Below are 12812 nucleotides of genomic sequence, written 5' to 3'. Positions count from 1 at the left end.
CTTAACCGACTGAGCCATCCATGTGCCCTGACATTTTTAAAATTTTATTTTTATTTTGAGAGAGAAAGCAAGAGAGAGCACGAGCAGGGGAGGGACACAGAGATAGGGAGAGAGAGAATCCCAAGCAGGCTCCAAGCTGACAGCACAGAGCCCGATGCATGGCTTGATCCCATGAACCGTGAGACTGCGACCTGAGCCAAAATCAAGAGTTGGATGCTCAAGTGAATGGACATTTCTTATTTCATTGAGTCCCAACCCCTCTTTTATTTGGTGATGTCCAAATGTCCCAGCCAGTAGGTGGCAGAGGTTTTAGCCACTGCACTCATATTTCTATGTCTTCGGAGAAGACGCCCTTGACTGTACGGCGGGGCTACTAATCTCAATAACTTTACAGTATTTCTAGAGAATGAGTAAGATAAGGCATGTCAGGTGCTTTGGGTAGCACATGCTCACACAGCAGTCTCAGTGCAAAGTCAGAATCAGAGAGACAAACTGTGATCTTACGCATACCACACGAGATCATGTTCATTCACTAAATGTGACTGGGAGTCTGCTATGCTCCTGGCTCCAAAAAGGATAGGAAGATAAATCCAGAACTGTGCTTATTTCTGTGTTGTAAAGCTTTCTGCATGCCCCCGGGGCGGCTGCCTTTTCCTGTCCTGGCGAGTGTGCTCACTGCTGCCATTCTCTACATCATGCGCTGTATTCAGATGGCACATCCAGGCAGCAGTTTCCCAAAGATTATCTGGCTAAAAATCTCCATCTGCTTTGCTGCGCATTTAAGTAATTTGGTTTCCACTGGCTCACCAGTTTCCAGTAATTGAACAGGAAAAGTGGAATGTTCGCCTCTGAGAAAGGCCCAAAGACTTTTAGAAAAGGCCTAGAGCTAAATGACAAGATACACTGAGCATCCACTGGAGAGATTAGTGGACAAACTATAAAGGAGAAACGAGCCCAAGACAACAGATGTTTGAATCTCAGGTGACAATAACCGTGACCATTTAATGAGTGCTTCCCTCACACTGCAACAGAACACTACAGGCAGTTTTATTTTTTAAAACTGATATAATTCACATGTCATAAATTCACTTAAAAATGTTTTTATTTACTTACTTTGAGAGAGAGAGCGCATGTGTGTAACCATGGGAGGGGCAGAGAGTAGAGAGAGAATCCCAAGGAGGCTCCATGTGGTCAGCACAGAGTCTGACGTGGGACTCGAGCCCACGAACCGTGAGATCATGACCTTAGCCAAAATCAAGAGTCAGATGCTTAACCAACCGAGCCACCCAGATACCCCATAAATTCGCTCTTTTAATGTGTACAATTCAGTGTACCCATTAGCAGTCACTCCCCACGTTCCCCAAATCCCCTCCCCTAAGCCCTGATCCACTTTCTATGAATTTGCCTATTTGAGATATTTCATAGAAACAACATTTTCAAATAAATGAAACACACAGCTGGCTCCTTTTTACTTTTCAAGGTGCATTTTTGTTTAACACAAGGAAACTGAGGCACAGAAAATTAAACCAGAGGTCACAAACTCAAACACTTATAGGGGCCAAGCAGGAGACACAAGGGAGAAGGCCAAGGGAGGAAAGGCTGTTGGGAACTTGCCAATACAGGAAGCAACCTGGGGAGCCCATGTCCTGGCCCATGGGGAGACCCCGAGGTCCCCCTTATCTGCTATGTGGGACTGTGGGCCCCACAGAGACACACTTCCAATTCCTTGGAAGCCACAAACCCAAACCCAAATGTCACTGTGACATTTCTCAATTTAAAGTACCTTGCAGGGGTGCCTGGGTGGCTCAGTTGGTTGAGCATCCGATTTTGGATCAGGTTATGATTTCATGGTTTGCGGGTTCGAGCCCCACTTTGGGCTGTGTGCTGACAGCTTAGAGCCTGGAGCCTGTTTTGGATTCAGTGTCCCCCTCTCTCTGCCCCCTTCCCTTCTCGCATTCTGTCTCTGTCTCTCTCAAAAATAAATAAAACATTAAAAAATTTTTTTTAAATTACTTTACAATTCAGGCCAAACCAAACAGGTCTACCAGCAGGACACAGTCGATGGCTGCTGGTCTATAACCCTTGGATTAAGTAAATTGCGGAGGGTTCCACCGCTAAAGGAGAGCAGAGCTGGGTGCAATTCTGACCCACACTTGTATTAAGCCACTGGTGATGAACAGTATCTCTTCACAGGGGTGGTAGGCTCTAGAGCCAGGTCAAACTCAACAGTTAACCTTTATCTGATCAAAGAATGCCAGAGATCCCTGCCCCCTCCCCAGCAGGCAAAGGACGCATTATTCAGGAGCCCTGATCCCACAAGCCCTCCCTCATGCTTTGGTGTTCTCAGGGGGCATGGCCAGGGCACCTACATTTGTTGGTTTTTGGAACTCAAAGTTCAGGAACACAAGAGACTTGACACTGAGCCCATCCCTACTTACAATGAAGGGCACTATCTCTCCCAGCCCGCAGTGAGGGGGCCCTGCCACCAGTGTGGGGCATGGCACCCCAGCAGAGTGAGCGTCCACCAAAGTTAGCAGAGTGCCTTCTGGCATTTCTCCCCGACAATACACTCTCCTGGAGAGCAGAGCCTGGGGTCTTACCAACCTTTTCATCAGGACTTATCAGTGACTATGTCCCCTGAAACTAACTGAGAGCCCACCAACCTGAAATTTTCCATTCTAAAATTTTAGCCTTAGTGCCCTATCTTTTAGAAAACTGTGTGGGCATGTTGGTGTCAGGCTGCGGGGGCAAAAGCTCTCCAGGATTGTGCACAGCAGGCTCACACATTTAGCGATCAGATCTTGGGTCACTTAACCCAGCCTACTCTCGAGATTCTAGAGTCCGAGATTCTTCAACTGAGCCAGGAATCCATCTCTCTTCATTTTTAGTGTTTGAGAGGCCTGTCATAAAGAGAAAACACTCTCCTCTTACTATGAATTTTAATCCCTCACTGGAAAATCATATGCAGTACTGGCTCTGTCCAACTGAGCAGATGACACTGGAAAAGTTGCAGTTAGAACAACCATGGAGATGCTCAAGTATGAAATTTCCTTCTGGTAGGTAAAACTGTTCACTGTAGTGGGGAAGCCTTTTGAGACTGATGAACTTGCTTTTCTTTTCTTTTTTGTTGTTGTTGCTTTTACTCCAGGTTCTAGCTGTGAAACCTTGGGAAGATTACTTAACCTCAAGGAGCTTCTGTTTCCTCATCTGTGAAATGCCACTACCTAGCTCAAATTTTGCATCCATGCAAAATAAAGAGATCAAATATGTGCAATGACCACACAAAGGGAAGCTTTACTATCCTCCTCTCCCCAGACGGGCAGACAGCATTTTACACATGATCACTTTTTTTTTTTTTTTTTTTTTTAATGATCACCGTTATGGATGGAATCGTATCCTCGCCAAATCCATGTGTTGAAGTCTTAAACCTCTCTGTGACTGCATTTGGAGATAGGGTCTCTAAGGAAGTAATTAAGGTTAAATGAGGTCATAAAGGTGTGGTCCTGACCCAACAGAATTAGTGTCTTTATAAACAGAGACACCAGAAAAATCTGGTGAAACACAGATAAGCAAGTCACTATCTGTCCCTAAGCAATCTGTGATAACTAAATTCAGAGGAAAACCTCAAACCAGGCATTCCTTATTCCACATATGGCTGAAGAAGGCTGGAAACAGACTGGAGAGCCTTTTACACCCGTGCTCTCAGACTTTAATGTGTACACAAATCACCCAGGGATCTTATTAAAACGCACAATCGGATCCACAGGTCTGGGGTGAGGCTAGAGAATCCCTTTCTAACAAGCTCCCAGGTGATCCTGATGCTGCTAGTGTGTGGGCTACACTTTTGGGTAGCAAAGTCCTTAGACGGCAATGTTATTTCCCCACCGAAAATGTACGGCCATTCACTCAGACTGTCAAATGCTGCGTCAAGTACTGACGATAAATAAAACAGGGTCTCCGCTCTTCAGGAGTCCATAGTCCAATTAAAGCCTGGAGGTTTCTCTGAATCCCACAATCAAGGGCAAAGCTGAATAAAAACAAGAACCCCATTAAGGACAAAACCCTTAAGGAACAGCGTGCAGTGAGAGCACTTACAGGGGCTGTGCTGAAGGCAACAGTGATGCTGAGATGAATACCTCTATTCAAGGACTCAACAGATGAGTCGAGCTATGGTAAAAATCAGACTTTCCTGAGAAGCAGACTGCATGCTGGACAAAATTGGGTGTCAAGGTAGCTTCAAAGCCAATAAAACCTATGGACGTGGAGCCACGTCTATACATCAGCTCTTGAGTCTTTACTCAGTTTAGTGACACTCATCATTAAGACTTGTTAGCATTAGTGAGAGCCAGAGCATAAACAAGAAGCAGTTCAGAAACAGAGCAATCAAGAAAGTGGTGCTTTATGAGAGAAGAAGCTAGCTGGTGTTGGAGGTACTGAAATGTTAGTGCTGAATGGGAGAGTCCTCCTAACAAAGTCCAAACCGTTTAGTTGACGAGGAAAGGAAAACCCAAAGCAGTTAAGGCGGTGGTTCTCAACTGGGGTGATTTTGCACTCCCCGGTCACATCTGGAAACACTATCTGGAGACACTGTTGGTTGTTACAGCTCATGGAGTGCTACTGGTATCTAGTGGATAGCAGAGACCAGAGATGCTGCTAAAAATCCTACAATGCACAGGAAAGCTCACCACAACCAAGAATTATCTGTCCCAAAATGTCAGCTGTGTTGAGACTACGAAATCCTGAGTTAAGCAACTGCCTAAGGTCCAAGAATGAGTGCCACACCATGGACTAGACAGGAGCTGTCCAATATTCTGCAGTGATGGAAACGTTCTAAGACCTGTACTGTCCATTATGGTAGCCAACAGCCACATGTGGCTATTGAACATCTGAAATATGGGTAGTGCAACTGAGAAACTGGATTTGTAATTTTTAAATTTTATCTTCAATAATTTACATGCAAAGAGCCATGCGTGGCCAGTGGCTACCCTACTGGACAGGGTACAGGCAGCACTACAATCCATGTGTCTTGACTGCCAGCCGGGCACTCTTTCAGTTTCACAGCCTGCTTCTTTCCACTCTTCTGAAATCACCCACCCACCTGCCTTTATCGCAGAAATTCGGGGAAAAAAATTACAAACGTAAAATAATAGCAGAAAATCTTAATAACACATTCCCGGTTGAACATCTTGTTTTGTGCTGTGGGAAATAAAGCAAAAATGTCAGGTCATGGTTACACATACATGCAATAAGACTGTAGAAGCAAGAAAGGTCAAATTATTCCTACTTCCACCTGCAGGGAAGGGTGATATGGCAGAGATAAAATAAACAGCCCTCTGAGTCTTGAGATCTCGATGTTCGGGATCTGTTTTCTCCATTTGGTCACCTAACAGTCCCTTTCACTTCTCAGAAGCTGGGTGAGAAATGAGGCATCATTAGCAAATTTTCATGCTTCCCATTTCCCTCCCATGACAGAGGACCCTCTCTGATTTGCTGATTTTGGATGGAGACCACACTGAAGACGCGCCGCGTGCCAGACACTGTGCTAAGCACTACACATAGGTTTTGTCGCTCTATTAGCACGGTAGTCCGTTGGGGCACCCGGAGGTTAAAGAACTTGGCCCAAGTCATACATCCCGTCAGAAGCAAAGCTGGGACTCCTAATCTCCTGCACTGCGCTAAGGGCCTAAAACTGGCTGGAAAGGCTTGAGGAGTTCCCCTGAGCAGCAGGAACCCTGCAAATCCAGGGCGGTGTCCTGGCTTTGCTCCCCACGTCCAACCCTGGGTGCCCGCGGCTCTTACTTCTCGATCTCCAGCGCTGCCACCTTCCGCTTTTCGTAGAGCTTGTCATTGAGGGCGCGCACGATGTTGGGCGTGAGCGGCGCGAAGTCTTTCTCAGGGTTCATGGTGGCAGCTCGGGGCGCTCCCCGGAGCCCCGCGGCTCCTCAGCCCGCGGCTGCCCGGGCGGCGCCGGGGCCGGGGGAGTCTGCGGCTCCGCGCTGCCTCTGGCGCCGGCTCATGGACCACGCCGCCTTGCGCCTGCCTGCCTAGCTCTACCTCCGCGCGCCGTCTCGGAACCCGGGCCTGGACCCCGCCCCCGCACACCTGCTCCCGGCCGCCCAACGGCTCACGATCCCGCCCGGCACCGGCAGTGCTCAAGGGGCAGCGGCCATGTTATTTGGATCATGTGATTCTGTAACCGCTTCCGCCTTCCGCCTCGAGGACCCGCCCCTCGCCGGCCACGCCTCCGCACGCAGGCGGCAGGTGGGCTGTCCACGCCCCCACAAGGCTCCACCTCCTCTCCTCACTCCCGCCTTCCCGCACCGCTCGCGTGGGGTTGGGGAGGTTTGGTGGGACGCGTATCCCACGCGGTCACGGTCTCGCACGTGGCCCGCTAGGCGCGTGGTGGCTTCTGTGTATGTTTTTGAGCACGAAGGGGCTCATGGAACCTGACTCACTTAGCGTAACTTAATAAATACTTACCGAATCCAGTAGTTGATTTACTACTTACTCACCACTTTCGCATATGGCAATGTTTCCCAAATTGGAGTCATACCGTCATGATTTTCGCCATATTCTAGACACTTGTGCTATTATTAAGAAAATAATTTTCTCCGATCAACTTTCAAAAATCTTTAATTCCTACTTTAGTCTTGCTTATGTGCTAAGATCATGGTGTGAATAGTTTTTATATGTTTCTAAAACATATTAAAATAAATTCTCAATGAAAAACAGTACTACCTACTATCTAGAATCTCAGGCACCAACAGTGACCTTCACCCTACCATCTGGGACTCGGAAGAGTGTTTACCATGCTTAGATTCTTAGACAGCTAGGTGATAGGCAGCAGAAGCCCCAAGTCTGCTGAGTGCAGGTCTCCAGATGGATCCACTGTAAAGCAGCCCTTCCAAGTGCTTTGAGTGTCACGCTAAATGGTGGAACAGAAGTTGAAGTTATGTGGTAAAAAATGTTAAAGCATTTTATGCAGGTATTGTGGCTAACAGGGAGATGCATCAGACCGAGTTCCTTGTTGTAAGCTCCCATAGTGGACAGGGATTTTAGGACAAGGGCTAGACCACAGTGGAGTCCAAAGAGTATTAAATATGAACATAAACACATGACAGTACTTTTTCTAATGAGTGTAGGGTGTGCAGGTAAATCTGATAACAAAGTTGAAAATAGAGTCTTATCCTCAATCCGTAGATAGGAATCTATAGGACACAAGTGAGGGGATATAGTAGGCAGAATTCCAGTATGGTTCCCAAGATTCCCACCCCTCTGGGTACGTACCCTGTATAATCCCCTCCCTTTGAGCGTGAACAAGACTTGTAAATACAACGCGCTGTCACTCCAATAATTATGTTATATAGCAGAAGGGATCTTGTAGATGTAGATAAGGTCCCTAATCAGTTGACTTTGAGGTAATAAAAAGGGGGATTATCTTGTATGGGTCCAACCTAATCAGATGAGCCCTTAAAAGTAGTCAGAAGACATTTGAAGTGGCAGAGAGATTCTCCTGCTGGCCTTGAAGAGTACACAGTAAAAACAGTTACTATGATGGCCTATTTTGGTAAAGACCTTAGAATGGTCTCTAGTTGCCAAGAGTGGTCTCCAGAGGGTTGTCGGCTGCCAAGAAAATAGGGACATCAATCATAGGGCTGTAAGGGAATGAATTTTGTCAACACACCAAGGGAGCTTGGAAGTGGATCTTAGTTGAGCTTCCAGACAAAGATGCAACTCTGATTTCAGGCTGTGAGACCCTGAGCCAAGAACCCAGGTCAGTTCATTCTGGACTTCCGATCCATGGACACTGTGAGATAAGAAACTTGTGTTGTTTCAAGCTGCTAGATTTGTGGTAATTTGTTATGCAGCCATAGAAAATAAATACAAAAGCTAACCCAAAACTCAGTAAGTCATGGAGGAATTTTGTCTAGAAAAATCTGTGAATAAAGTGTTTTCCTGTATTGGTGGGGTTTTCACAACTTTTAAAACCTTTGCTGACACAATCCAGTGAATGAAGGGGGTGAACCACCAATTTGAAACTGCCCCAAATTGAGATTTCCTCTCCAGAGAAAATGTTTTGCTTAATAGTTCCCTCCTCTTACCTTGATACCAAATAGCACTGGTAAGGACATTTCCAAATGTCTTTGCAAAGTTTATGTCTTTAGGATTTTGATGATGGTTGATGCAAGTCAATGAAAGAAAATTAAATCAAGGGGATTATTTGGATCTATTTCTCCAGTGTGTATTCATTTCCACTGGATCCATATCTAATATAGTATTTCATCTGTTTCTTTTGCTGTTTGGTTTGGCTTTTTCTTAAAGGTGAACTGAATTTCCCAAGGGTCATAATGAGATACAGTTTTTAATAATTGTAACAGTAATGTTTGTACTAGAAGGAACTCTTTTCACCTGAAATCATGTTCTGGACTAGGTTGCTAAGCAACCAGTTTTTTACTCAAGGCCCAAGCCAATGCTTTGTCCTACCTTTAGTTCAGAAATTTCTGGAGAAAAAAAGGTGGTTTCTTTTCTCTGCTAGCTTGGAAAATGCCAACTAGTTAAAGTTATGTATGCATTACTGGGCTGGCAGCAGTGTTGAGAATGAAGCCCAAGGCCACCATTGCTGTCTCCACATGCTTACTTCTCTGACCCTGGTGCCCAGCCCTGGCTAGGCCTGCTACAGTCAGACTCTTTCTACACTAGTGGATAATTGATACACCTGGTTGCACACACAGTTCACAGTTGTAACTCATCTGTAGCCATACGATGCCTGGTTGTTATTACATAGGTTACGGACATCGTAGCAAGTGGATACTGGTGGGCAGTGTGAGAAATTGTACCCAAATATTGGAATTGTGCAAAGTAGTTTCTCTAACAGCAATGTAATTTTTCTGGAGTTTCAGGGTAACATGGTGAGGGTGAATCCCATACTTGGTACCTGGCAATCCCTCATGACATCACAATATTGTCACCCCTGACTGAAAGCAAGTCTTCTTCAAAGAAGTGGTTAGACAGGGTGCCACACTCACCAGGGCCTCTGTGTTGATCAACGTTAGGGGCCCCGTTTCACATCGTATTCTGTGCAAATGCTCCCTGGAGAGGTGCCTGGGTGGCTCAGTCGGTTAAACATCCAACTCTTGATTTCAGCTCAGGTCATGATCTCACAGTTCATGGGTTGGGCATTGTCAGTGTGGAGCCTGCTTGGGATTCTCTCTCTCTCTCTCTCTCTCTCTCTCTCTCTCTCTCTCTCTCTCTCTGCCCCTTCCCTGCTCACGTTCTCTCAAAATAAATAAACTTAAAAAAAATCCCCCTGGAATTGTGTGTGCACCTTAGCAGCACACAGTGAAATGTCTCCTGGTCTGCTTTGCTGAGAATATATCCTTTCAAAGGTAATTTCCACTAGCTTATGTCAAAATGCTCATTTTCACCAAGTTTCTCCTCTAGCCCTCTGTTGAGCTACCTTGCCATTCCAAATTTGCCAAATGAAACAATTTTGTTATTGCCTTTCCGAGGCCAAGGAAGCATGAGAACAACCTCAAGGGAAGAGATGGACATCTCAAGTCATGCCAGAAGGGGGTTCATGCCAGGGCAGGGTCTGAGCTGGCAGGGCCTGCCTCCTCACTCCAGGCCTACGAGGCTGTGGGCTCTAGACGCAGTGGCTTGGGGAGAGCTGGGGCAGGGCTGAGGTAGGGGGAATTGCCCTTGTCCACCTAGCACCATTTTGCTGGTGGTGACACTTGGGAAGTGGCCAGTTTCTGTAGCAGCCAGTGTCTGGGGTGGTGGCTGAGAGCCCTCCAGCTCAACAGAACACATTAAAATGCTGACCTTCAGAGTTGGAGGAGTCCCCATGGTAAGCCTCATCGTGCTCCAATCGCTGGTTTTGTAGCTGACTTTCACACAGCTTCCTTTATCTCTTCTTCTGTCTAAAACTATCTATCATACTAGGTTTCAAACTGTTCAGAAAGTTGAAGAAGCTGGTGGTGGGGCCAATTGTTCCCCAACCCCCAGCTCTGCATCTGGTGAGTGGGTGGGAGAATGGGCATTTTGGGGAAGGCAGGTTTCATCAGCTAGGTCATCAGCAGACTTGGTGACTCATTTCTAGGGCCCTAAATGGAGAGGACCAGGGCTGTGGATTCCACAAAGGCTCAGCTTCCATAGTTGCCTTTAAGGCAGCCTCTCTCAGCTGCAGTGTGTATACCATCCCCCTGGAGATGCCTTAAAATGCAGATTCTGATCCAGCTGGTCTGGGGCAGCCTGAGCTCCTGTAGTCCTAGCGTGTTCCCACGCAGCGCTGATGCAAGGCAGCTGAGGTTTCACCGCTGTGCTGGGCAGTGTGCTCGGACCGGCAGCTACAGCCTCACTGGGAACCTGGCAGAAGTGCAAATTCTTGAGCCCGCCCAGACTCCTAAATCAGACCCTCTGAGGGTGGGGCCAGACAGCCTGTAGGTTAGCAAGCCCTCTAGGTGATTTTGATACTAAAATTTGAAAAGCACTGGTTTAATCAGACTCTGGGTGTTTGCTAGTCATAGCACGTGCTCATTGATCTCCGCATCCTCTCAGATGACTGCTTAGTGCGTTCTTTGCTCATTTAACCAACTGGAGAATCTGTCATCTAATTTTTGTCTTTATGCCCATTAGCAGCATCTTTGGCGGTTACACACATGAACTATTACGTGTAGTCCTGTAAATATGCTGGCTGTGTGCAGGGTATCCTGGGCTGAGGGTTGTGGGGAGGTACAAAAGGATTAGAAGAGTCATCCTCCGTTAAAAAACAAAACAAAACAAAACAAAACAACACCTCTAAAAGCAATAAGGACTTGTGAAACCGCAGGTTGCTGGGTCACACCCCGGAGTTTCTGACTCTACAGGTCTGGGTGTGCCGTGAGAAAAGGCATTTTTAATGAATTCTTAGGTAATGCTGTTGCTGCTGCTCCACGGACCATTTTCCACAACCCCTTCTTTGAAGCATTCATTTCCAAAGGGCAATCTCCTTTCATGCCTTCTCCCTCTCTTGCAGGCAGGCTGTAGGGGATGCCAAGTGGGGAGGAGCTGGAGGTGGCGCGGTGGGGGTGGGGCCCATCAGGCACATGTGCAGAAATAGAACCACTCCAGGGCCAGTCTGTAATCATCTTTATTTCATCTGGTGGCGCCAACAGGTAAGTGGTCCCATTAATACACATTGCGGGACCAGGGCCATAGCCTGGGCTAAGACAGATGTCTCACTCCTCCCTAGCGCTCTCCCTCTTAAGAAAGGCACTGACTTAGCTCAGCCTTTATGTGCACACAAAACGGCTGCAGTTTAAACATATCAAATTGGGATGCGTTCCTCCCCTGGAATCAGATTCATGATTCAGCTGCTGCACTAATGGCCAGGTGGGCGTATGATCTGCGGCACTGGTTCTCCACTCTGCTGTACAAGCCTGAAAAAGAAAATGATGCCCACATCCCTCCCCGGGCTAATTACATCAGAATTTGGGGTGGGGGGTTCTGGACAAGAACTGGCTGATTCTGATTTGCGGATGGGTAGAGAATCACTGTGCTACAGGCTGACAGCTATGCACGGAGCTGGGGATGGGAGTGGAGAGCTGGAGTCTCAGCGTTCTCCAGGACCTGGCCCTCAGCAAGAACTTTCTTGTATAAATGGATCCAGGATTCAGGGACAGAGGGAGCGTACCCAGCCCCTGTCCCCTGCAGTGATGGTGCAAGTGTTATCTGTTATCATATTGAAAATGGTGATTCATTTGGCTTTTATGTGAAAGCAGAATAAAAGATCATATCAAAAGAGAATCATATCTAAGGGCTCTTTAGGCCATTATGGATTTTAAAAAGGAACTGTGGTGCCCCAGTGTCATGCACTGCTAAGTGCTATGTGATAGGAGGTCATGAATGTCATATCTGTGCCATCTTATTAAAAATGGGGATTACTTCTTGAGCTTTGGGAATATGATTAGAAACTAAATTCAGAGACTTGCCCTTGCAAAGTACAGTATAGCCCTTTGTTTGTAATCACCATGTTTAGTATGGAATATATATACTTCATATATATATTTGGAATGAATATAATATGGAAATAAGTACCCCTGTAATTGAATGAGGAGATAAAACACTATCTGTAGAATTTTATTTTCTCTGTGCTTCACCAGGATAGAATAATACATAGATACCAGGCTGAGGAAATGACTTTTCACTGATGCAACTGACCTTAGTTACCACTAAGGGGTGATCCCCTTCAGGTAATAAACCCACTTAATGCCTGCTTCGCTGCCTTCACTGGGAGGACAAGACACAATCAGCTTGCTAGTGATGGGTGTTTTGCTGCCAGATGGATTTCCTTCAAAATAGACTGTGATATTGTTGATCTTCTTGGGTCGCATGGAGTCTACAGCACGAACAGAGAAGGCTGGGTTCTCCACAATGATGGAGAAGGTGACCGCATGATAGAAAACGTTCTTGAAGGGGATGATTATGTTGTACCCGGCCCGGATCAGGAAGGGACCCTGGGGCTTGGGGGGCAGAGCCATTCCGAAGAGGGGGATGATATACTCCCCGCCTGCAATCGACGACAGCATCAGGATGCCCTTGGTCTCACCCAGGTGGCTGGGCTCAAAATAGACTTCCACACTGACTTCGGTTCCTCCCTGGGCCCCTGGGGCTGCATTAATGATCTTTTCCGTGTGGAAGTCCTGACAGTCAGTCTGAAAGAGGAACACGCACAGTTGGTTCACACGGGATCCCGAAGAGCACACCAGCAGCTCGGGCCCTTCCCCCACCCCTCCACTCTCAGACATCAAGAAACCTACCTTTGTGTGAGGCCA

At 46.8% G+C, this 12812-nt stretch overlaps 2 protein-coding genes across 14 annotated transcripts in view; both read right to left on the bottom strand.

Moving 5' to 3' along the window:
* Positions 1-6240, bottom strand: part of VAC14 (VAC14 component of PIKFYVE complex) — a 102702-nt gene extending 96462 nt beyond the window's left edge. For 3 of the 4 annotated variants that reach the window (XM_045443485.1, XM_045443488.1, XM_045443487.1), the window contains exon 1: positions 5800-6192. In XM_045443485.1, coding sequence (XP_045299441.1) covers positions 5800-5903 — 104 coding nt within the window. In that variant the 5' untranslated portion in view covers positions 5904-6192. Of the gene's footprint in view, positions 1-5799 lie in introns of all 4 variants that reach the window. The other variant, XM_045443486.1, reaches the window with a different exon arrangement.
* Positions 6241-11112: 4872 nt separating this feature from the next.
* The window catches only part of HYDIN (HYDIN axonemal central pair apparatus protein), a 430150-nt gene continuing 428450 nt past the window's right edge, over positions 11113-12812 (bottom strand). For all 10 annotated transcript variants that reach the window (XM_045443449.1, XM_045443447.1, XM_045443446.1 and 7 more), the window contains one exon: positions 11113-12692. In XM_045443449.1, coding sequence (XP_045299405.1) covers positions 12210-12692 — 483 coding nt within the window. In that variant the 3' untranslated portion in view covers positions 11113-12209. The remainder of the gene's footprint in view (positions 12693-12812) is intronic.

Source organism: Leopardus geoffroyi, chromosome E2, assembly GCF_018350155.1.
Source record: "Leopardus geoffroyi isolate Oge1 chromosome E2, O.geoffroyi_Oge1_pat1.0, whole genome shotgun sequence".
Taxonomy (NCBI): domain Eukaryota; kingdom Metazoa; phylum Chordata; class Mammalia; order Carnivora; family Felidae; genus Leopardus; species Leopardus geoffroyi.
The sequence above is the reverse complement of the archived record's forward strand: the minus strand, read 5'-3'. Positions and strand labels throughout refer to the sequence as shown.